Source organism: Pieris rapae, chromosome 4, assembly GCF_905147795.1.
Source record: "Pieris rapae chromosome 4, ilPieRapa1.1, whole genome shotgun sequence".
NCBI classification, from domain to species: domain Eukaryota; kingdom Metazoa; phylum Arthropoda; class Insecta; order Lepidoptera; family Pieridae; genus Pieris; species Pieris rapae.
The window spans coordinates 5100848-5128127 of NC_059512.1; the positions used below are offsets into that span (position 1 = coordinate 5100848).

At 31.4% G+C, this 27280-nt stretch overlaps 2 protein-coding genes across 3 annotated transcripts in view; one reads left to right on the forward strand and one right to left on the reverse strand.

Moving 5' to 3' along the window:
• Positions 1 to 2426: 2426 nt before the first annotated feature.
• On the reverse strand, positions 2427 to 10986 carry LOC110993212 (rac GTPase-activating protein 1). The gene is made up of 13 exons (XM_022259373.2): positions 10713 to 10986; positions 10304 to 10506; positions 9908 to 10061; positions 9269 to 9432; positions 9082 to 9183; positions 8609 to 8726; positions 7912 to 8065; positions 7623 to 7740; positions 6986 to 7135; positions 6162 to 6412; positions 5338 to 5467; positions 4954 to 5078; positions 2427 to 3753 (listed from the first exon to the last, which is right to left on the reverse strand). Exons 1-13 carry the CDS (start codon positions 10822 to 10824, stop codon positions 3723 to 3725), a joined length of 1812 nt encoding a protein of 603 aa, XP_022115065.2. The 5' UTR covers positions 10825 to 10986; the 3' UTR covers positions 2427 to 3722.
• A 428-nt stretch (positions 10987 to 11414) lies between these two features.
• LOC110992968 (protein kinase C, brain isozyme) overlaps positions 11415 to 27280 on the forward strand; it is a 105117-nt gene continuing 89251 nt past the window's right edge. The window contains exon 1 of one of the 2 annotated variants that reach the window (XM_022259002.2): positions 11415 to 11708. In XM_022259002.2, the coding sequence (XP_022114694.1) occupies positions 11527 to 11708 (182 nt within the window). In that variant the 5' untranslated portion in view covers positions 11415 to 11526. The remainder of the gene's footprint in view (positions 11709 to 27280) is intronic. The other variant, XM_045634779.1, reaches the window with a different exon arrangement.

The window sequence follows — 27280 nt, forward strand, 5'->3', positions numbered from 1 at the left end:
ACTGCAAAGATCTTTTTCAGTACTAAAAACTCCGCCAGCAAAAACTTACAGCGCGCTCGCTAATGCACATTAAATGTATTTTTGTAAGAAACTATTGAATTTAAAAAAAAAACAAGAGGGCGCATCCCGATAAATAGCCTAGGGCGATCAGAACTCGATCATTCTCTGTCCATAGTTCCACATATTATTCTACTTCTATGATTTTCTGGCAAAAAAGATAAGCATGACTGTTTTTAGGTTCACGTGTGCGTTATAAATTTAATTTAATTTGTCGTAAAGTCTTACTTTCCTCTTAAACGTAGTCATTTCTCATTGACTGGTACAAGTCGATTTTTAATACATATGGTCCTTGTGGTTTCTACTAATGTGTAAGGTTGATTTACTTTCTTACGTCGTTGAATCACTTATAAATTATTACTAATAATTTACTCAAAAAAATCTCAGATTTTTATGTCAACACGACATTTAAAAATATAGAGAAATATATATTTTATATTTGTAAGTCCTTTTGAGTTGTTAATAGGAAATATACACTTTGAATTTAATTTATCAAAACTAGGTGGGTTAGGTATTACAGTCATATATGTATACTGTTTTAAATTTAAAAAAATTGCGGCAAGATGTCAAGCTGCACCCTTTTGGAGAAATAATTTCGATAAACAGATGAAACCATATATTATTATGTAACTAGAAACAGATTAAAAATAAAAATTCCGACGTTTTGAATAGGTAGACGTTTATATTGTTAATTGTAATCTCATATTAATATATTGAATTAATCTAGGTTATTATAAGATATGATAATTTTCGAAAAACTTAAATTAAATTTGATCGTTCCATCTACAACGTTCAGATTTCATTAAAGTTTTAAGCAAACTTTTTGAAATAAATGCGTAAAATAAATAAATTAAAGGCTGCTTGTATGTTTATAATGTATATAGTATCATTGTTTATTTCTGTACTTTACTGTGAAACATATAATATTAATATAATAACTCATAATAATTATATCACGGAATTTAGAAATATGGTTATATTGGCATTGTGCACTGCATGTTTGACTAAATGCCCTTCAAACCATATTTTTTTGTTCCATGATTTTATTTATAATAATTTAAGACACAACGTTACCTTTAATTAGAAAATAAATAGTCGATATTATAATTTTAAGAATTATAAAAAGACAAACGTGAATTAAAATACCTATGCTAGATTATACCAAATCACGCTACCAAAGAAGTAGGTTTTCAATACATAGTATATGTTACGACAGTAATGTTAAGATTGTGTTGTAATGTCTTATAATAACTGATAATGGACTTGTATCTAGGTCAAGTAATTAAAAAACTTAGTTATCGCAACTTAAGTTGCTTCTCGAATAATAATAATTTATAATTGTTCTGCGATATTCTTATTGACTACTGTAATATTTTAGCTACAAAAAAACAATGTGTGTATTATTTTATGAAAATGTATGAAAGATTTTTTAAAAAGCAGACACTGTTATTCCATTATATGTATTAATATGATGCATTTATTTTTTTCTAAGATCAGATATTTGTTTGTGGATATTATTAGAAACTCATTAGTTCCGCTTTTTCTAATTAATATTAATGTGTAGCTACCTATTGCTTATCGATTTTAGAACTGATTAAGCAAATCCATTAACTAGTTTAAGGACAGGTAAATTTATTTGTAAAATTTTCATCTCTTTTTTAGTACAATTGTATATATGTACTTATTTATTTAATCTTTCTACATTCTTTTGCTCAATTATTTATTATTTCAATAAATGTGATATAATTTCTGAAGTTATTTTATTTCTTTTAAAATAATTACAATCGGATTCTACATTTTGAAAATATGTCTATGCGATAATTCCTTACTTTACGATCCATGGCTGTACATTTTAGATAAGTCCATTGTTTGTCTTGACTAGAGAAAATAGACATTTTCACTCTAACTGCGTTAATCATTTTTATGTACCATGACTCACAAATATGGGCTTGCTTGTCTCAATGGAACAATTATTTTTCCACCATTCTGGAATTTTAGGCGTTTAATAATATACATATTGGCTTTTGAAATTAAAATTGAATAGGCTTAGTATTGGGTTATATTCTGTAGCTGATTATGCATAAAGTTTAATCCTGAAGAGAGGTGGCTGGTCTATATTAGTAATAAGTCTTATTACAAACACTAATACTTTCTGACTGCACTTCTAGAGAATAGAGATGATTTTTAATGCATAGTTTTGCTTTACACAAAATGTATTAATTCTTGCCCTTTCCCTGTTATACATACATAGCGTAAATAATAGTTTTCTTCATTTTGTGTCATTATTTGTATAAATATAACACAATATTTAATTATTTTGTATAATTAAAATTTGTATAATATAACGAGGTCTTATAATAAAACAAATTTAGGCACATAATTTTTAATGTCAAGAAAAAACTTAAGAAACAATGTCGACTTAATGTTACAAATGATACATGTCATTAAACATATTTATGTAAACTAAATAAATACTAGTATATACTATAATTATTGAACAAAGTGATATAGTTATAAGGTACAAAAAACTTATAAATATGACATCTATTGAAAGGCAAATAAAGGCACAGTGTGTTATTAAATATCCATTTCACGGCCTTTATACATTAACATATAAATGTATCAATGTGGAAAGCTCCTTCAAATAATACAAAATTACTCACACATTTAAAAAACAGGGATGACGTTATAAAAAAAATCTTTGTTTCATATGAATGTTTTAATTGCAAAAACGAATTTCTTAGCAGCACTTATGTAAATGCTAACTGTTACGAAGGGACGGACCGTCAAAAACTCAGCTAACATTGATATAAGTCTTAGCTTAAAAAGCGTTTTGAAAATTTCGGCCTGGAGTATTGTGTAATGTGTGATTAGTGTTAAATCTGCTACAAATTCCATGATTAAGTATAAGATTTTATTTAACACGAAAGTTGATTTCTTTTAACTATGAGGAATTTTAACTAAAAAAAAATTACAATCAATGGGGTAATTAAAGCTCTGTAAGCATGAGTACATAATGTGTGGACATTAGGATTCAAAGTGACACTACTAAAATAAAAATCTGCCGTTAACTTGAGTAAAAAAGGAAACATACAAATAAAATAATTTGCACTTTTCATGTATAACATAATCAGGTATAAGGGTGTTTACTTATTAAAATTATTTAGTATTTAGGTCTCAAAAAATTCGAATGCCTCAAATTGAAAAAAAATAAGTAAACGCGACTTTAACCGATATAATATGTTGAACACTTTGATCCCTTTGCTTTATATACTATTAAGTACGCAATTCTATAATACTTTTTAAGACTATTTTTAAATAAATAACGCGACTTAATATAGACATCTAATGAAAACTTTTCATACCTTCATACCATAATAGTAATTGAGTAGTTAATTAAATTAAATATTGAACGTGAAAATCTGAATCTCTGACGCCTCTGTTCGCGATAAGCCTAAATAACTGCACAGATTTTGATGCGGTTTCCCGAATGTGAAGGTTAGGTTTGTAATTTGTTATATAAAGTTGAGTTTAAATCTAATTTCTCTAAGCAATTACCGAAACATTGAGGTATATGTTATATATTATTGTAAATACACTACGTAATAAAGTACAAAAAACTTAATTCAATTGTAAACTAAAAGGTTACACAAACCAACAAAAAATCAGAAAAAGTTCCTTTTCTTGCGCGATACACTGAAAAAGAAAAAAAAAGTGTTAAAATATAATATGAACATTATAATCTAAATTATGATTGACGAGCGATCATGAGATAATGAGCGTCAAAAGATAATTTATGATTTCGCGTTAATTCCGGTTCTTGTACCGGTTCAAAAACTGAACACAATTTCTTTTAAACTGATTTTTGCCATGAATAATTGAATAAAACAATAGCACAGAAACTAAAAAAACATGAAGGGGGTTTAACTTTGGTGCCTATTTATAAAGCGCAATACACACTGAGCCCGCCGGGCCGCCGACATATTATGTTGCAACTTTTTGTCGGCGGTCTAGTTGGCGGCTTCACTAATTACAAGTCGGAAACTTTGGTCGGCGGCATGTCGGCGGCTTGAGATGAGAAATTTATTTGGCAGTCAAGTCAGTAAATTTTGTACTGTGGTGTGGGCTACATTTATTATTTTGAAGTGAAACTTCTTTAGAATCGTTGTGATTTCAAACCGGATGCAACGAAAAAGCGACAGTAAAAAGAGACAGAAACATTAATTCATATGATTTAACGTGGGAGAAAATGAGATAGATAAACTTCTTTCGAATCGTCGTGATTTTAAACCGGATGCAGCGGTAAAGAGAAACAGAAACATCAATTCATCATATGATTTAACGTGGGAGAAAATGAGATAGCAGGCATTATACAGCCTCTCTTTACTGCCGCTTTTTCATTTGATCTAATTTCAAACTTTCGATGTTTTAGTTTTTCCCAAATTAAAAATTTATATTAAACTTATAAATTAAAATTTATCATTAAAATATACTGTTTTAAAAGAACACACACATTTAGATAATGGAAAATGATTAATTTATATATGATTAATAATAAAAAAAATGTTTTTGAAGGTTTCACTTCTACCATGTGTGGATTGCACATATGTTTTTTTTTTATTAATACATTAATTTACTAAATGTACTAACTTACAAACGGAAAAGCTAAAAAAACACGATTATTAAAGAAATGCAGCTATTAAGAATTAAGTTTGACTAGTCGTTGTTCGTGCTAAAGTCGTTCCTGTATCGCACTATAACAATGAATTCAAGAGAGACTGACATGACTCTTTTTTCGTATATATATTTTAATGATTCTCTACATTACTTTCACATTTTTTTCTTAGTATTTAATTTGAGATGTATAAATTTAATGAAAATAAAAATGTAACATACCCATTATCAGCGGGCGAAAAGAAGAATCCCCTTGGAGTCTGCGCAGGCGCACGTTGAGGCGAATCCCCTGGACACGCCCATTGGGACCAATAGTCGCCTGGTAGGCGGAGTAGAACTTGCATCACCTGACGAACATTATTCATTGATTATTATTATCGCCGCAAGAATTAGCCATTACTTTTCAGGACGTTCCCTGACAGCCCGGGTGGGGTTCAAACGCATTACACCTGCCTTAATCCTTGTTGTACTTGTGTAATTAATTTTTAAATACTATTACCAGTTATTGCTAGATATCGAGAAACAATGTAATTGAGTTCTGTACTGGTTTTTTTAAATATAATATGGTTCTTGTAAGTAATATAAATCAATAAAAAGTTTGCTCACATTAGCCATCTGTGTAGTGACAGTATACATTTCTGGCGCCTGTGTCACCATGCCGTAGCCGACCACATTTGGACCAAAGATACGCGACAAATTGTCTATTCCCATCTCACAGTCTGGACTTTCTGCTACCCTGGAATACATAAAAGGCTTGTTTAAAACTAGTCAAAATTTATCTTAAAAGTAAAATGTAAAATTCATAATAAATTTCATACAAATAATAATTTAATTATAAAGTATTTCAATATGATCACAATAGATTAACCAATGCTGCAATAAAGCCACCCGGTAAAAAAATACATTTGTAATAAAAAATCAGTAAGTTGAGAAAATCATATACTTAAGGAAGATTCAACAGGTTTCCAATAAATATAATAATATTGATTTACAGTGTTGAGAAACTATCAACAAGGCTCACAAAATTTATATCCAAACACTTAAAATAATTGTGAAAAGAAATACTAATTTTGTATACAATATCTCTACAATATATCTAGCATGTATATAATTAAGAATTTTAAAACATATTTCAAGAGCACAATATAGAATAACGAGTGCAAAGCGAATGTATGACTAATTATAGCCTTCTTCAAGAAATTGATTATCCAGCACTAACTGGTTTGAACTCGTAAGTCCTGAGATCCACCAAGATAAACCAAGAAGGAAGCTCTCAAAGGGAATTTTTTTGCAATGTTTGTCATTAAATCTCCAGTTTTACTGATTTTAGCAGCCTACATTATCAGTAACATAGATAGCTATAAATATATATAGATATATCTCAATTTCTTATTAAATTGCTACCCTTTTCATAACAATTATGTACTTACTTCTGCAAGTGTAAGATCAAGAAAGCCAGGGTATCTCTATTGGGCTGTGGCAATTGACTAACTGCTTGTACTATAGCTGCGGTTGCATCACTTGGCTCGCTCAGTTTGGCCGCATCAATAAAATCTGCCCACAGTGCGTTCGTCACTAATGGTTCTCGGAGGGAACGTAAGAAGTCTTTTACGCAACCACAGATTACATTAATATCTTCGCTAGCGAGTTGAGGAGAGCCGTGGCCGCGTAGAAATCGCTCCTGAAAAATCAAAAAAATTTAGCCGGCTCGAAGGACCATCTTGTCCCAAATTCGCCAGTTAAAAAGTTTTAATGTTTAAGCGAATCCATTTATATAAAACAAAATAAGTATAAGTTATTTCCACATTAATAATTATTTAGAGTATAATTGTGCAATATTTTTACGTCAATTATTCAGAACACACACATACACACATACACAAACACACACATACACCATGTGGTTTCCTTATAATAAATATAATTGTCTATTCTTTACATATAATCATTTTGTCGATCCGAAGTGGTGGAGGTCTGATGACCTGTAACACAGGTGCACAGCCTTTAACAGGCATCAGTCTCACTTAAGCAATAGCAGTTGCTCCAAAAAAGAATGACAATTATTGTATATGTTTTTGTGAGAAATAAAATAAATATATTATTATTATTATTACATATATTAATGTAACAAGTGAAGTAAAATAAAATTATATCAGTAATCTGATCACATGAGAGGGGTATTTTTGGATTTGCTACTCATTTACGATTTTTAGGCTACCTAAATATATAGATTATATATGGACTGTATATATACCTTGAGTCGTTTAATCTCCTTATCAACAGCGCTGATGCGATATATGCCACGTTCTGTAAGCCCTCGTTTCTCGATCTCATTAACGCAGTGAACAAGTAACGCCGGTACCATTGGAGGCGTGGATGGAGCATAATCAGATATACACCCTTCCTGTAACATATCAATGGCAAATTCTCTTTAAAAATGTATATTTTCGAAACAATAATTATTTTGGCAGTTTAATTTTGCTAAACTAAAAACACCAAAAATATTAATTAATTAAACTAATTCCAAATCTCTAAGGTTTTAAAATATCGCTCTTCTTAAAAAAAAATCTATACTGTTGAACTATAAGTAACTGTTTAATATAAAAGAAAATTCTGCCATTCTACAATATATAGAATTAACTATACAATACAATTATAAATTATACAATACAAATATATGAAATTACAAATTTCATGATTTATCATCATATAAGTAGAGTAGAATAAGGTACCTTTATAAGTTTAGTTATTTTTAGTTAGGGATGCAATCTAGTGAATATTTTCTTAATATTTACAACACCAAAATATAAAAACAATTCTTAATAGTTTTAATCAACATGTTAGCCCCTCCCTATTGGAGTGATAGAATGCCTTTGTCTGTGTAGATATACCTGGTTGTGCAACAGTTTTCCAGGCGGTACACAGGGTAAAGGCAGAAGCGAACGGCAATCAGCGTGCGCCGGCGCACGGCAACTCTCACAACGAACACCCAGCTTAGCGAATCCAATACTGTTAACACATTAATAGTTAAAATTATGGTAAATCAGACCTAACACATATATGAATAAATTGGACTAACATTGAATTCAACCAGAGAAGTTGGTTGGTGTGATTCAGGGTAAAATACAGATTTTGTTTATGGTCAAAAAAGTACATATATAAACATTATTTTATACTAACGGTTTCCCACAGGGCGCACAAATCTCCCGTTTATAGAAAGTCTTGGCCACAAAGTTGTGCTGCCTGACCCTTACTCGAGGTGAACCAAACCCAGCTGACAGAACGGAAGGCGTTCGTTGTGGTAAGCGACCCGTGTCCGATGCACTCTCGGAATCTAGAATAAAAAATAAAAAATTAATGTGTTTTATGTACATACATATGACCTTCATATTTCATCTTCTTTCTTTTCACTTTGGCTGGGTGGAAGAAGGTGGAGCAGGCCTATGTGTATGCAGGATGTGCTGCAGACACATAGGCTTCAAACCAAAACGTATGTTATTGTGTTATACTTTTTATAAATCAGTTTTAAAGGCTTTTCTATTTCTATAACTTGGATTGTTCGAGAGATCTAAATTCATAAAGTCTGAAAGTCCTTCTGTGAATTAAGATTTTCTTTCAATTATATATACGAATTAAGCATTAATTTTATATACAAAAATAAATTGTTATAATATGTCGATTTTACACATTATGTATGTGACAGACATTTCATTGGAAATATTATGTTGTTAATTGTGAGAGGAATAGGTAAGTAGAAAAACTTACGGAATATAAAAATAGCCTAGCCTTGTGAACTTTGATTAGTTAACATATACTTAAGTTAGGTATATACTATATATTACTTTGTTTAAGCAAAAAATGATATCTTTGCACTTACCAGTTTTAGGTGGAGCAGAGGGTGTGACAAACTCCTGCGGAGGCTGCATTCTGTCTGAGCGACGAGAAGATTTTCGACGCGGAGTAGCTGCTTCATCACTACTTTCTGATATGGGTTGCTGAAAAGTTTAATAGCAATATGCATTACTTTTTATGGCACTGAGGGGTAAACCATTAGACATTCTCTGAGAGGTGCAAAATGCCTCCTCCTATGGACCTGTCAGTAAACATTTGTTTATGGATGTGATGCGGTGTCCTCTTTTCTTAAAGGCTTAAGTTGTATGGTTGTTGAACATTATTAGACAAAAAAAAATATTTATAGATAACACAATATTCAAAGAAGGAAGGTATATAAAGATTTGCTTAATTCCACAGCTTTAGCTTAGCTTTCTATTGTTATCACATGATTATCCAGACAGAAAAAAGCAACCTTTTAAATTTTTTATTATATTTAAATTAATTATACAAACTTACAAAGTTCTGTGGTGGTTTAAGGTCGTGTGAGGTAGGCGCACGCTCTAATGTGAGTGTAGTAGTAGCGGTGGCTAGTACTTTTCCGCCTTGCAGCTCCACTGTCTATTAGACAAATAGATCAATCCAATCATTGGTCTCAAAGATTAGGCATACACAAATCAAAATAATGAATCTTAAATAACCCTACCTTAGTAGCAGAAGAATTAGTAGATGAACGTCGTTTTTTGTTAGCCGGTGGATTCTCTCGTACAGCCCAGCTGCCACGGTGTGCCCAAGAGCGATGAGCAGATGCCATGGACTCATCTAAGTCATCCTCAGAACGAGAGTATGACATTTCAGATAACAGAGTTCCTAGGACAAAGTCAATGAGATAAAATTGATATAGGAGAAAATTCAGTCAAGAATTAAAAAAATCTTAAGTTAGGAGGTTCTCAGAGCCATGTGACTTCTTAGAAAGAAAATGTTCCTTCAGGATTTTTGTGGTGCTACTATGAGGAAGTTGCATGGATCTGGTTAGCCCTATGCTCGCTTTATATGTTCATGTCATATTCACATTTGTATACTTATTTTTTTAAAAGTGTTTAATTGTACTCATTGTGATATTTGAGCTGATGTGAGAGCATAAAAAAAATAAAAGTAAAGTCTTATATTTAAATATTTCAGAATATTTGAATTTGGGTAAAATTTTCCTTTATCTATTATAATGAAACTAAATTTCTGTAACTTTACCATTGTTACCATAAAGAATGAGAAGTGGGTACCTGGTAAATAAATGTTAAATTAGGTAATTAAAAAAAAACTACATATAAAAAAAAGTATACAGTACCTGTAGAATTAAGATCATGTGCTCCATTGATTTTTGTGTTAAGATCCTGCTGTGCAGTACCATTGAGGAAGGCCAGCTTATTAAGTGTTTCATCATTTAACTTTGTTCTATTATCTTTAAACAGTAGATCTCGGGCCAAATCTAATAATTTATTCTAAAAATCAAATTAAATTTTTAATTTGAAATGAGCAGTAGTCATAATATTCTGTATCATTTATTTTAAGTAAAGGGAAAAGAATAACTTGATAATTGCTTGCTTGATATAAATGCTACAGTTTTTGATATTAAAAAACTATCTGTAGAGACATATATTTGCTTGTGTTGATCACACAATATGCTTACAAAATTAAATATGTAAATGTATGGTACTCTAGTGTTTTATCAACTAAAACTTACCACTTCATTATATTTTTTTAACACAATATTTCGTTCCCTCTTCTCTCCATCAAGCATTTTACGAACATGTGCAAATTTAGCTTCCCATTTAGATAAAGTTCTCAATGCCTCATCCAGCTCTGTTTGAAGCCGAGCTGCCTCGGCTTCTGATGCGGCCCACTGTTGTCGTACCCATTCCGTTTGCTTTACATAAGCTAGAAAACCTATAAAAACAATAAATTGCCAACTCAATCATTAGTTAATAACTGATATGAGTTAAATAAATTATTAATGGTGCCAATTGGTAACTATATCGTAAAGGAAAGAAAATAGTGTCTTGATCGTTACAAATAACACATGACAGGCGTCGATAACAAACCTTTCAAATTTTAAAATGTCTTAGAGCCCAATAATAAAGATTAATACTTACATTCTTCCACTGTTCCATCATTTAACACATTATTTAAACGATTAATATCATCAAACTGGGCGGCTAACGATAGCGTCCACTTCGTACCGCCTTCTAATCCATCAGAGCTCATCTTAAAGTATTATATGAGCATTAATATACCAGCTAACAATACAGACTTTTGTAATATATAACGAAAAAGTCCATAAACTTTCACTTAATATTGCTGTACTGTAATTAAGGTATTAACCATGGGAATCTAATAATTAATTGAATTTTGAAGGTGAACAGAAAATTAAAATAACGACCTTACAAAATATGTCAAAAAACAACCGTTGTTTACTTTTTAATTTATTACCATGACTAGGCTACAAGTCTATTGGCAAAATCGTTGTTTGATGTTGCCAGTTGCTACATGCTAAATATAACTAACGTGGTTAAAGACGTTTTATCCTATTATTTATATTGTACTTAATTCACAAATGCATTGACTGCTTTTTAAATAAACAGGATATGGTAACACGTTTCCTAATAAATCCATAGATGAATACGCGCATTAATCTATTTAATGTACTAATAACTTAGTAAATAAACGATTTCATTTCAGAGTGCGCGATTTCCCGAGTGTGAAGGCAACGTCAAACTCAATTTAAGGTAATGTCAATGTCAATGGGACAGCAAAAGAAATTTCATATTAATATCAATTGAAATTTTGCATTTGCAATGACGTTCCGCTGAGAGTGGTTGTCTTCGTCGGGGTCTATATTGGCGTAATATTATTGTGAGACATAAATTGTTTCCGATTCTATCAGCGGCCGTTCGCTAGTTTCTAGCAATGGCGGACGAAGATAATAACTGTGACGATGGCACTGAATTGAAGGCGGGGCAGGCTTTCCGCTTACGCGGCCGAAAAGGTGCCCTGAAGAAGAAGAATGTTTACTTGGTGAAGGATCACAAGTTTATGCCAAGGTTCTTCAAGCAGCCGACGTTCTGCTCCCACTGCAAGGATTTCATATGGTGAGTGTAGTAGTTATTTTAGGTAAATATCATATCAAGGCACATTAAAAATAGTACGTGTTTACAATGGTAAGGTGAGATCAACGCACGGTTTCCTTAAGATAACATTTTGCCATGGTATAACAGAGAGTCGTAAAATGAATTCGGTGCGTGGATGTGTACGTTAGCAGCGTAGAAAACAATTAGTATTAACACACTTGTTGTGAGACCTTTTATGATTTGACGCACGACGAGGCGGTATTTTGTATTCTTTTGTTTAATATTAAAAACATTGTCTTTTATTTATTTTAATCTGATACAAATCTGCTTAAAATATATTAAAATCATATTGGTAAAAAAGTGACCCATTTTATAATATGGTTATTTCACAAATTATCTGTTACTCATATACTTACTCATTATTTGTAACATTATTTTTAAGAATCAATGTGTAATCTAGCAAACCAAAGTAACAAATAGTATTTGTGAATAATTTTGATGTCTGCTTTAAGTATTTGTAAAAAACAGCTGTATCGGCTCAGTATTCAAATAAGACTAACCTATTAATTTTATTATTATATTATAAAATATTTAAGATAGAAGACCGGGTTTATACATATTAATTAAAGTTGGAAATTCTTATGTTATCAATGTATCAAATGAGGTAAAGGTTTAATCTTTAAGGGAAAATTTATTTCTTCATTTTTGTACTGTGTTAAATTTGTAGGGAATTGTCATTTTTAAGAATCAGACAATTACCTTGTGTAGATGTAGTTCCATTAACCTAGTTTATCTTTAACTAATAAATAGAAGTTGGTAACCAATTTTTTCCACTGGAATAATGTTGAAAACAACTGTTAAGATTCACTCCGCATATTAAAACATGTGTAATTTAATATATGATAGGCAAAATGTGCAACCCATTGTTTTATTTATATATCTTAATATATATATTTCTTGTGTGCGTGTGTATGTGACTGAACTCCTCCTAAACGACTGGACCGATTTAGACGAAATTTTTTGTGTGTGTTCAAGGGGATCTGGGAATGGTTTAGATTCACAATTTTGTCCGCTGGACAATGTTTTTTTAATTAATTTTCAATTTATTCGTTGTTGTTGATTTTGGTATGTTTTACATTGGATCCGACAGACGGCGCTACCATCGCAGTGTCAAATTTTAAATAATATTCGAATTTTAATTTTAGTCTGTCCCGAAATTTAAAAAAAGTTTTGTTATCATTGTGTTATATCGTGTGTGACCATGTGCTGGATCGTTAGATATTGTCATAACATTTGAATAATAATTTTCATCAAAATGGCTTATTAAAAATTGAAATTTTGAAATTAAAGACGTGTAGACAGGACAACGTCTGTCGGATCCGCTAGTTATTATATATTATGGTATTAGTATAGATTTGTGTTCAATCATAACTTCATTAGTTTTCACAATAAACATGAAAAAAAAAACTTTGAGATGGATATAAAAGTATGTAGTGTAAAACTATTTTATTTTTTATTTATGAACTTGATGAACTAATACTTCTTAAAAAGATACATCTTTTTGTGAAAGTATTTTTTTAAAGTTACAATTTAGGTTCTTATGTTCATCTAAATATACCAATATATTTTATACATAGTTTTTATTTATTGTATATAAAACTTTGTGGGTGGGGGTACATTTGAGCACTTTCTAAATAAGCAGCAGCTCTGTATAAGCCACACAAAGTTATGGTTTTGTCACTACTCATTTATGGAACAAAAACCAATTAAACGATTTTATTATTACAAATTCTCAAAATACCGTTATTTTAATGTATTCGTAACAAAGCCAGTCTCAACATTTATCACATCTGTTGCACATCGCGATAATCCCGAATGAACGTCGTAGCCGTTTGAATTTCAGTTAATTTCCATACCAGAGAAACCAAGCCTTTATGTATTCCTTTTGTTTATTTCAGTATATAAATAAGCTTAATTAATTAATGCGTTCGTCGTTCGACGTACGAATTAATCCATTATGTGGAGTGTGGACTGTCGTAATCCTTATCAGACTTTATGTTTAATTATTAATAAATAGCATTTGTAAATTAAAAGTTCTTATTACTCGAAATACATTATTATACTTATCGAGTTCTACGTTTTATCTGGAGCTATGGGCGTGGTTCTTTATTCAAAGACTGCTCGTTAGTTCCTGTCCCATAAAAAGAAAACAAAAAACTATCGATTATCAGTTTCTCTACTGTGAAGAAAAACCTCGTAAAGCATGTGTTAGAACTCCAGAATGAGATATTTCAAGCAGAGATACTTCAACGCTTGTCTGTCCATTTATATTCAACCTGAAGCCATGTCTCATTACGGGAAAGCGCCTCTGGATTATTATTAAACTTTATCTAATTTGTACATATGTGTTACATTTTTGCTGCTTCTCTTTTATATTTAATACTGATATCTATAATATTTATAACCCAAGAAACTACACTTTTGATAGAGCAAAATCCGTCCTCTCACCTCTGCCTAAATCAGTTTCTCTAAAAATATACCGATGTACATTCTAAAATAAAAATAAAACTTGAAACGATTATATTTTAAAATGTCCGCGGAATTGTGAACAGCGAGCATGATATGTAGCTCTGTATGTCGTAATAGTGATATAAAAGATATGTGGTTAATATGACATATATTGCATAGTTTTTATTTACGACCGGTTTCGACGGATTTAGTATACCTGATATTTTTGATAGTCATTCGTCTTATGTTCTAAACTGGGTGAATTAAAACGAGTTCGGATTGTGAATGTTTTTATTTTAAACTAGCTGACCCGGCAGACTTCGTACTGCCTCATCGATAAATAAAAGACCTAATCTTTTGTATAAAATGATTTTAAAACAAACAAAATAATTATTAATGAAAAAGCATTTATTGAATAAAGCATGAAGTTTTATTATTATTTTCGATACATCATGTTGCTTACTTAGATATCAGAGTTTTCCTGAAATACTGGCTATTTATAAGGTTTAAATTTGATATTCACAGACACACACTGTGAAAATACAGTCTGTTAATTAATTTAAAGCTTTCTCATAAACTATATTTTTTATTTTGTTTTGTGGTGCGTAAATAAACAAAGAAGACGGTTTTCCGACGCGCGAACACGCGACGTATAATTGTCCATGCGCGAAACAGGGAAACTCCAAGTTGATTCCACAAACTTCTAAAGACTTTCCTTGCGATTTATTTATGGTCATCGCAAAGGCCAGACGTACTGGAAATTGTAAGCGTTTAAAATCGAATGGTAAGTCCGTTGGAATCATCGGTATCCGCGGGATCAAGACATCCTCTCCTTTGTATTTTCCTTTTATGATTGTCGCCTCAATGACGTTATTCATCAGTCTTTTCACAGCCAGTCTTGTTCCATTGCATAGTCGAGGTTGATTAATGTTACGCAGCATGATGACAACTGATCCTACTTTTAACTGCAAATTGTGAGGTGGTAATCCAGGCAATTCCAGTGAATTTAAAAACTCAGTGGGATAGTTGATTACGTCATCCTGGTTCATTACGGTGTCGACTGATTTGAAGGAAACCAACTGTCCTGGAAGAAAATTCTGAATGGTCGCATTAAGATCCTCTACATCATTATTTTTCGCTGCTAATATTGCTCGTTCACCCAGCCAATTATGGTTATTGAACTTTTGCGCTATATCTGGGAAAACTCGCTGAATAAGCTCCACTTTTGAGTCTGTGATGTGACAGAAATCTGTAGGTAATGTGATGAATCCGGTCGAGGTGTCCACTGCAACTTTATTATTTCCAATGTCTAACAACTGCTTCGCAAACACATTAGCAGTTTCATCTTGTTGCAAAAATACTCGCATGTTAGTTGTTAAGTGGAGTGTCTTTACGTACTGCCACAAATTTGATGATTTTAGGCATGCATTTAGTTCATCAGCAACAGTTGATCGGGGAATAACTGGAAGAGTCTGACGAAAATCACCTGACAACAGAATCATGGCCCCACCGAAAATATTTTGGTTGTCACGAAGATCTTTCAACGTTCTGTCCAGTGCCTCCAGTGACCTCTTATGGGCCATTGTGCATTCATCTCAAACAATTAATTTGCATACCTGTAGGATCTTGGCCATTGCGCTATTTTTGGCGATGTTGCAAATTGGTGTTTCGTCTTCTCCTCGGCATCGTAAATTGTAATTAATCAAAGTGAGAAAATTTCCCGCTCATTTAGCAGTAAAGTGTCACTATCACAAAAAAGAACACATTACTTGGAATGTCACTATCACAAAGGATCACCAAAGTAAAGAAAGTTCTCGCGCACGTAGCCACAAAGATAGATATAACGATAATATAATTTTTTCCGTGCTCTGAAATGCGACAGGATGGAATGACATATCAGTTGGTTGTCAAATCTAATGTCAAATACATATTGAGATTGCGTTCACAATTTAACTTAAGATTTATAATTTAATTTGTCTTTATTATTATTGATTTATCTTTCGATTTCTATATAGTCTTATTAAAAAAATAATCGGACAGAGTAACAACTTAAGTTAACTAAAATTGTGTTTATTTATGTACTATGTATTTTGAGACTATGCAATTTTGTCGCGTTCGCGATTCATTTTCACTTTTGTTGAGTTTCAGAACGCGATATTACGTCCTCCAACGCGCACGCGAATTTGAACTTTATGCAGCGGTAATAAATTACAAATTGACTCTCCATTTTATTTAGAAAACGTTTGTATGGGAAATAGAAAAATGCTGTTTTGAGGATTTTCCCGGCAATTATTCGAATTTTTCTCACCTTTTAAACCTTCCCTAGACCTCCACGAATAATTCAAGACCAAGATAAGATAAATCCGTTCAGCCGTTCTCGAGTTTTAGCGAGACTAACGAACAGCAATTGATTTTTATATATATAGATTTATATTAGATATTTTCTATAGGTCGTAAGCGCTAATCCACGAAGTATTGTTATAGTTTCTGTGTTATCTCTCTGTAAATCTAAGTGTTTACGAATTAGATTAAAGTTAGCAAAAAAAAATTATGTGTGTATAATATAAAACGGATTTTTTAAAATGGAGTATAAGCACTTTATGCTCCACTATTCAATGCTTAATAGATAATTAAGGTTGGTATATTATTAAAGTAAAAGGGTTATATAAATCTATACTTAATTAACCGACCGGTAAATTAGACATTATCCAAATTAGGAGTTGAAACCATTACAATTATATTACCATCAAATGTGTTGCCGTAATATTATAGAAATATTCTCAGGTCAATGTATTGAAATAGGTTAATACCTAATACAAATGTTTCCTTGGTTGCGGTTTTACCCAAGTTGAGTCATCTAGTTCCCTACTGTCGAAATCACACCACTTCATAACTTATAAGTCCCGTTAAACTGATTGTTACTTCTGTAGTATAGAAATAATTTTTTTTTTCAAATCTTAATGTTTGGGAGTTTCTTAAGACTTAGTTTGCTAAGATTCTTGGGTTTCAGGTCGTATTGGTTTAGATAACAGCTGGTTAATTTGAAAACGAATGTTATTATGAATGTTACGATAATATTACAGAGAAGTCAATAAAACATTTGCAATTTCAGTTTATGTTGCACAAGTACATGAAATACTATTAACCTATATGAAGAAATACATTAACGTAAGTAATTAGATGTTTTAATAGAGATTTCTTGATTGAATAGAGATAAAAGAACCTTATTTATACCCTCTGATATTAGATTTTTTCATTTAGTATTTGTACCATAATTACGTTCAGCCCGAAGGCTTAAGAATTTTCGACAATTTGCTTAATGAGCACGGGCAGGGATGATTTTTTTATGTTTTATTTCCCTTAAACTGAAATTAGTTTTAATAAAACGTTGTATGAAATTTAATTATTAAGGTAATATATTTACGTAAAATAATTATTTGATTTGAAAATACTACGAACAAATACACAGGTTATCCTGTTATTTGTTAGTTTATTTATTGCAAAGATCTCATTCGCATCAAACATTGCATTTGCTGGGTATTCTAGTTTATGAACCAATAGAACTTGGGAATTCTCATTAGTAAAGGGAGACCGTTCTACAACTACGGCGGTCAGATATAACATTTTTGTTTCTTGTGCGCGTGCCATTTAGTTATCGTAAGTGAAGATTATCTAAATAATCCTAAATAAATAAAGTAAAAATTTATATATATAATATATCTATCTCCTGCTCCCTCGCTTGATTCCTTAGCTCTCAGCATCAGAAAGGGACTTGTTTGTCTTGTTTATAAAATATTTTGAGAAAATCTAGTTGATTTTGTATACTAATTAAATAATTGATGCAAGATCAAAGATTGGTACGGAAAATTTTCTAAACTACAAAATGTACAATTTGTCTTCAATATATGATTGGAAACGCAAAATGCGGCTTTTTCTGTATTCCAGCGATGAAATTATTGTCTTTGTTTAGGAACTAAAAATAAAGAGCTATTTTCATGAGCAATATTCGTGCTGATAGCTTAGTTCTTATCGTGTGACGTAAATGTTGTTTAATCATCTCTTTTAAATGAAAATTTTTAACTCAGCTATTAGGTATTATTATGTTAGATTTAAATAAATATACACAAATTGTACGCATATCACGTTTGAATTACATACGTTGATTGTGTTTCAGGATATTTAATTTTGAAGATTTTTTACAATTCATCATTTTACTATTGCTATGTACCTTATGTAAAATCGAACGGGATATCTTGTTGCTAATGATTCGTTTGTAGTCTGTAGGGGCAATCGAAAATACTTCACCAGCTTAATCTAATGGTTCATGTATTTAACGATCGCCTGAGTGACTTTGCCCTTCAGATCTATCAATCACTGCGGCTCCTGATTGATTATCTCCAAAATGTATAGTTATATATAACCGATGATAAAATATTTTATTACGGTAATTAATTACTTTAATCCGATTTTAGAAAAATTAGCTAATCTTGAGGCAATGATAATACTATGTTTCGTTCATTGTGTGTATATTCTTGTTTTATTACTTACTAGCGGTCCCGGCTTCGCATGGGTGGTGGATATTTATTTTTAAACATTTTGGCATAAAGATACTGTAAATGCGCACATAACTTAATAATAAAGTATTTATCTTTGTGTACGGGACTGGATGAAAACAAAATGATAACAGAATAAATGATATCTACGCGTAATTAAAAAAAAACTCACTCAGGTTTTATATATACTTATTATTTCTTGTATATAGTAATATATAATAGCCTATACTTATCAGTAATAATGTAGAATTCAAATGTTGAATGAATTTTTAAAATCGGTTGAGTACTTTTTGAGACAATTCGTTACAAACTTACTTTCATACAAATCTTTCCTCTTTATAATATTAGTATAGATAGTTTCATTATTCATTGTTATAAATAGTTTACGTACTATTGCCCAGGCCTGTGTACATAAGTTGTTACAAAATTAAGATCCTTTTTCTTATATTCATACTAAAGTCGCACATAAAACACTTATTAACAAAAGGAAATTCAAGCTGTCATTTCTTTATTTTCTGCCTTAAAATGAAATTTGAATCGCCTTTTGGGTCATCTAGACGCTCAGAGCACATCAATGTTAAGGAAAACCATACATTTAAAACAAACATTAATTAGTATTCTCGAATAAATCGCCGCCGATTATCCCGGGTGGCTTTCGACCATGGTATTCTTTTATCGTAAAGACAGTACATAGGCGAACCTCTAAAATCTTTGGCGCGCCACCACTTTGTGGAACCAGCTGCCCACTGAAGTATTTCCGAACCAATTCGACTTAGGGTCCATCAAGAAAAGAGCGTACACATTCTTAAAAGGCCGTCGGTATCACTTAACATCAGGTGAGCCTCCTGCCCGTTTGCCCCCTGTTCTAAAAAAAAACACAAACATGTATACATAATTAACTGGAGCCGTATCTTTTGGTATACGAATTAACACTTTACTTAAAACATACGTAGCAGATTTCAGTTAGATGAAAGGTTTTCAACTCGAAAGTCTCCATGATTAAATGTCAGCGCCGAGTGTTCTTAATGTGAATGTGTGCATCTTGATGTATGAGATATGTATTTTAGAATATAAATTATTCCGTTTTAGCGTGTTTCAGTTGATTCTTTACGTTTCTTAAAGGTTATTCTCTGTTATAAGTTTGTATTGTACAATCTTTGTACTTGTACTTGGGTGTAAAACCCAGATGTTGATACAAGGAAAAATGTTTTTTGATTAGCAGGGTAAGTCAGTTAATCCACTTTGTTCCAAATTCAAATTCAAAATAACTTTAGTCATATAGGTAACCAAGTACACTTTTAAACGTAAACTGAAAATATGTTAAATTGATTCTAAATTTACATTTACTACCAGTTCGCAAGTCAAAGGCGTAGAGCGGGCAAGAAGAACTGACAAGAAACTCCCCGCCACTCTTTAATCGCATGTTTTGAGTCATACAAATTGTTTGAACTGGAGTAAATCAATCGCAATGATTTAAATAATCGTCAAATTTATAAAAAGCTTTATTCATTAATTTACGTTAAACCGAGAGTTTTGAATTAATTCAGTGATAGTTGTCTAATTGCTTGGGAGTTTGTTATAAATTGAATAAAGTTTCCTTATCAGTGGCTTTTTTTTCTGGAGCCTGGTTGGTCGTACGCTTATATATTAGTTCTGTTTCGAGTATTATACTGATCAAAGTCACCAATTGTTTTAAAATCGTTTATATTTTTTTGGTCATACAACAAGGCTTTATGAATAGACAGATACTGTCATACTATTTAATTCCATAACCCTGCCTAATATATAATAGCCCCGCCCCGGCTTCGCACGGGTGCAGTGCTAATGAAAAGCACGTTCTTGATAATAAACGGGTCCGATTGATGCTAAATTAAAAGTGCTATTCTGGTGATGATGATGATGATAATCTTTTGACAGTTTGTAATTATTTTGTCGTATTAACTCGCTTCTACGAAAGTACATATCTATCATATTTTTAAATATGAGTTGAATAGACACTTCAGGCAGCTGTCGACATGTCTTGTGGATAATTTATCTTGTTCAGACAATACATACGTTAGAGTAATGAGTCATGATGCCAATGGTAGCCTTATCTTATAATTATACTTTGAGATTTGACCTTGACTGTTTTTGTTGGTAAGGCCTTGTTATTTATAATATTTAATTAATATTTTAAAATGTATGTACCTATAGCAAAATGTACGAGATTTATGTTGACATCAATACACATCTTTTGTAATTCCACATCATATAAAATTAAATTTGTGTACAATTTAGTAGCGTATACTAATTTTTATTATAAAATTATTTAATTAAATGTGCCTATAGTTAATGCCTTAATTACACTTTTAAAGTTTTTTTTCGTTTAGAGAAAGTGCGTTCACGTTTCATGGTCCTCTATTCCATGAGGACATGAACTTAGTAAATCAGACCCATATCGGAACATAGTTCTGATAAAGTTAAAGTGATTGTATTTTTAAATATCTTATTTCTTTACTAAGGCTACTGTTACTCTGGCCTAATTTTTATTAAAAGAAACCTGTAACAATAATAATATATTCGAAATTACAAAGTAAAAAAAGAGAATATATGTGTTTTCTGAGGTCACTATAAAATTATACGAGTATGACATAATTAATTCTTATTTTGTTTTTATAATTGCAAACAAGAATGAGTATCAAAGTAAACAACGCTATGAAACCGGTATACTCAACAAAGCGATGCATACGTATTGTTTTATTTTGTAGTTGCGTGCGCGCAGACGCGGACTAGGTCACGACGTTTTAGATACACTTCTGTTTCCGCTAATTTTACTAATATGCATGCTTAAAGGGTAATTAATTAAAGCGTACGTCGTATTTTTTCATAAAATATTAAATCAGTTAGCTCAAATAGCTCATCACCTCCCATTTCAGTACAAGGGAGTTAGTGGCCATGACTAATGTAATTTTAAATTTGGTCCAATATCAAATACACCTCAATTCAAAGCAATAAGAATTTTTCATTTACTAAATTTTGCGAAGGGGAACACGGTACAGTAATCGAAACATGTCATTGGATTATAATAAAAAAATATGACTATATTCATTACTATTACACTATAGTAGTAGTGTTACAATCCCTATAACGTTACTAAAGGTACAATATTGTTGTTAAGGTATGTGTCTAGGTAAGGTTTGGTGTCAAAATATGGTAATCCATTATGAGGTGGTATACATTGCAACACTTGATCATTTAATAGTTCTGTCCTTCGTTGACGAAACGTAACGTGAATAGAACGTAGTAACTTCCTAAATTTTAAGTTGAGCTCTTTGCATAGAATTAGTAACATACAGAAGATTTATTTGAAAAATCTCGTGTTCGAAAAGAGGCAGTTAATTTATAAAATGATTATATACTTAGACTTTAAATCTTATTGCGAGAATTTTCTACGAACGACACAAACTCTTATTAGTTAGTACTCGTTGTAAAGTATATCTCTACCTAGAACAAACAGTAGTAAATAAAAGTTAATATAATATTCCCTTAATTACGTTTTTATAACGCTCCCCTTATGTAAAGTGGTACAGCCGTGATACCGATACTCATGTTAGAAGGCTCGTGGTCGAAAGGACCGTAAGGATACGAAACACCTGGACGAACAGCTGGTTCTACATACTAGTAATGCGCGGCAAAAAGTGTTTATATACCGTATAGAAAATAGTTTATAGTTATAGTCAGTATGCATAAATCGGTGAATCATCAAAACTCCTAACCTGAATAGCTTATAAAACGCCCAGCTGTAATAGATGATATTCGGTAAATCAACGGTAGCAAATGTGGTCAGTCGCACAGAAATACTGGACAATTGAACATAAATCACAACGAATAAACACTGGCTAGACGAGTCAATCCTTTAAAATAAATTGAAAATAGAACTAGATTTGTCGTAAAGTTTATTGCAGTGTTTTGTTGTGTTAAGTTTATTTATTTTGAATTTAGAATCGCTATTGAAGAGACATTATTTCTAGGACCACTGCGTTGTAGCGTTAGTAAATTAACGATGACTTCTAAAAGTGTCTACGACCGGAGGTTAGGAATTACGTTCCATTTGATAGTGTAGATTTCCGTACCTCAGTTATGTAGTGGTTTATTTAATGCGTGAAATTCCTAGTCATTTTAATGTCGGGGTTATCCACGCATTGAAAAAAAATGAACGCATAACCTTAATAACTACACCTTATCTTTTATACCCTTTCCTTCGTATTCCTCTTTATTCATATTTCTCCTTATTCATAAACGTACTCCAATAGATTTTACATATGATGTTATATGAGGCTTTACCTCATATAATATCATATGTAAAATCTATTGGAGTTTCTTGCCCTTTGTTCTCCAAACGAAACTACCTTTTGGAAGGGGCAACAAGAGTATTTTTGTAAATTTTACTTTAAAAAGTGCCTTTTTAATAGGCCTAATAAAAATAAAGAATTTGACTTTTACTTTATAAATGTGTCCTTGACGATATAAATGTTATTGAATTTAGTTAATATTAAGAAGAGAAAGAAGGCTTGGCCTAATTGAATTTTACATAAAATAAATACATTATTACATGTTAAATTTTAAAATATAAAGTGTTTCGAAGATGTTTCAGATTGAGTGTAGGTCAAGTGTTTCAAGCAGAACGTTGTATACGAGTTTATAATTTGACGCTAAGGGCTAAGAGTAAAGCTAAAATAGTATATAAAACTTAATGATGAGACGTAATTGAATTTATTGATATAGTAATAATATACTTCCAATTTAATGACGTGGAATAAGTGACACCTGTATATCGTATGTTCCATAGTAAACGTATTTTTTATGGTTCCTGGAGAAATGTTTGTGTAACTTTAAAAGCACACTCACAGGCTGACAAACAGATGCTTAAAAGAATCGCCTTAGTTTTTGGAAGTCTCTTACAAAATATTTAAGAAGATATATTTAGTCTTGCTTTAAACAAAGACATACATAATATTTACTTGAAATACATTCGAGCAGTTAAATAAATAATGAAATAAAAGCACTCTGTATCGATGTCCATTTGTACGTTTGATTGCGCCGCTCTTTCACGACCATCAATCATTCATTGTGTCGAATGTCATACGAACTGTAGATGTTTTATTATATACGAGACGATATCGGATATGTATCTTTAAAATATAAATTTCGTTTTCTATATTTAGTTTTTTTATTTATCCAAATGTTTACACTTATATTACATACAAAATAAGCGACACACCCATTAAAAATATTACATAGTAATATATTAAAATACAAGAATACCTATTAACACTATAGGAATTGATATTTTTTTTTATTTTTTTTTTATTTTCACATTTAGGTACAAAAACAGAAAACAGATTGATTACATACATAAAATTATTACACACTAAACAACATTTAAAAATCTGACTTCCAGTTATATCTGTACACAGCATTTACACTAAATATCAACTAAACAACATACACATATCAAACCGAATGACAAAAAAATAAAAGAAAAAAATATATATATATATACATACACACACACACATGTATATATACATATACATTAATCAATTAAATTAGTAAGTAAGGTTGCAAGTATTTACTATGAACTATCTTTTTAAATTTACAAATATTATTGTGAAAAAAAACACACAGCATTATAATATTTGCACATTCTTACGAGCGGAGCATTCTGGGAAACATTGTTATCAGTCATAGGTATAACAAATAATTCCTGGATGCGCACAGAACGCGTCGTAATAATATAAATAACATATTGTCATTTCACTCCACCGACAATCAAAAAGGCCAGTTAATCTATGAAGTTTGTTAGGTCTTTCAATGTATTGTGTATTGTAAGGTTAGTTTTAGCTGAGAAGACTCCTAATGTAACTATCAGGCTCCCTGAGTCTTAGACACTGAAGCATCGCCGGATTATTTTCCTTGACACGTAGCAACATAATAATATACATCGCAAACGTCAATACTCGACGCCCTCGGAATTTGTTGTACCTATTATGAATAAGTCCAGTCTACAATAATGGTTTAATAACTATATTACAATTAAAATTTATAAGCAATGACTGTTCATCTATAAATAGCTAGCTTGTCTGTGGTGGTGCACGTATCTTCTAGTATACGATACGATAAATATCTTAATATGCTATCGGACACTATAAATCATGAGTATTGCTGTATCGAACAATTAGCCTTATTTGCTACACGGTATGTCGTGTTGAATAAGAGATGGTTTGATAACTGTGCTTGTATTGAAATGCAAGAATGTTGCCTGTTCTGATTGATTATTATTAATTATTGGTGTACAAGTGTATTTTAAAACAACATTGATCGCTTAATAATATGAAACCGTAATATATGGTGTCTTTGTTGAGATCAAAACTGGAAAACATTCAAAATCTTGTGACTTTTCAGAGTATACAATTAAGTATTCTGTAAAACCCTTAGGTATTTCGCTTCGGTTTTTTATTATTGACAATAAAATTGTAAGCATCCATTCAATATTTATGACTACAGCCTATGGAATGTATGTGTGATGATTTAATACAAACCATTGTCTTCCAATAAAAACAACGATTATAAACCATGTTGGGCTGACGTGTTTTAACAGGTGTACGCCAATCACTGTTCTTAGTTGGCAGGAGTAAAATATGTTTTCGACTGAATCGAATCTTGGGCTATATATAGTTAAATTCCTTCTGCTTTGGCGTTCCAAGACAGAGCGATTTTTAAGATACTTGTTGCGCACGGCCACATTATGAAACAATACAGAGTAGGGTAATTCAAGAATAGAGTAGTGTTAACCTTAAAGGCCGGCAACGCACATAAATAAAGCTCCTGGTGTTGCGGTAAACACTTAGCTTTATAAAAATACGGAAACTTCTAATTCGGGGTAATTTTTTATTACGTGGCGAAATAGAAAAAAATAGGATTTTCGCTCGAGGACGCTGCCGAAGAATTTTGACATGATACAATACGGTGTATGGCGGGATAGTTGACATAAATGTTTATTTTACCTATGCTGAACGTTTTCTTTAATTTAATCCGCTTAATGACTACTGCTCTTTAAATATCTATATAATAATTTAAAAAAAAACACTTTTTAACGGATTGAAATTGTACCGCGAAACGTCGGTGAAATTTAAAATTATGTTTAAATAATTATTAGTTTACAGTAATACATAACTTCTATCCGTTAAAAAAGGGTTTCTCTTTAAATGTGTAAAAGTAATGTTGATTAAAGACAATACTATCTATATAATAGGTAACCGCTTAAGCTCACCGTGCGATTCTAAATTCAGACGTTCATCTTAATATTGATTTATGGCTTCTGTTTCGCAAGTAAAGTTAGATTGAGACTCAAAACTTTACAGTTTATATCATCTTTGTGGTTACGTCTTTAGTCTTAGTGTCAATAAACTGAGACTCCTTTGAATTATGTTGGCAGACTTGGATTAGTATTATACAACGAGATATTACTTGAAACATTAAAAAATGATTTTTGCGATTAAATCTATATTATATATTAGGTTCCTTTTGTAATTTTTAGGTATTTCAACAAAATAATCCAGGGTTTTGCGATTACTCTGGCATTGAAAGTGTCCATGGGCGGCGGTTTGTCTTATATTCCATAAATAAACCGAGTTTCATAATGTTCTTATCAGTAAAAAGCTACGTTATTTGTGAGTGTCATAGACTTTCGAGGTCTTGTAGACTCGAGGTTTGCAAAGTATATATGTCAAAGAAGAAACAGTTTCTTATGATCACTGCCTTAGCAATGATTACAAATGATTGAATTTCAGAGTAAAATTGAGCTTAGTAATACGCTACAAAAAAGTCATCACAGCATATGTTATGCCGCCAATATTTAAAAAGAGTATGTAAATTTTACGGATGCCTATGCGAAGCCGGGGCGGATGCGGCGTTATAATAATCATATTCAGTATATATAAGTACAGGCATATCAAGTCTGTATAATAGTTTACGAACAAACATTAATATGGAACCGAAAAATATTTAAAAAACATATGTGCAATTCACACATGGTAGAAGTGAAACCTTCAAAAACATTTTTTTTTTTATTAATCATATATAAATTAATCATTTTCCATTATCTAAATGTGTGTGTTCTTTTAAAACAGTATATTTTAATGATAAATTTTAATTTATAAGTTTAATATAAATTTTTAATTTGGGAAAAACTAAAACATCGAAAGTTTGAAATTCGATCAAATGAAAAAGCGGCAGTAAAGAGAGGCTGTATAATGCCTGCTATCTCATTTTCTCCCACGTTAAATCATATGATGAATTGATGTTTCTGTCTCTCTTTACCGCTGCATCCGGTTTGAAATCACGACGATTCGAAAGAAGTTTATCTATCTCATTTTCTCCCACGTTAAATCATATGAATTAATGTTTCTGTCTCTTTTTACTGTCGCTTTTTCGTTGCATCCGGTTTGAAATCACAACGATTCTAAAGAAGTTTCACTTCAAAAATCTCAA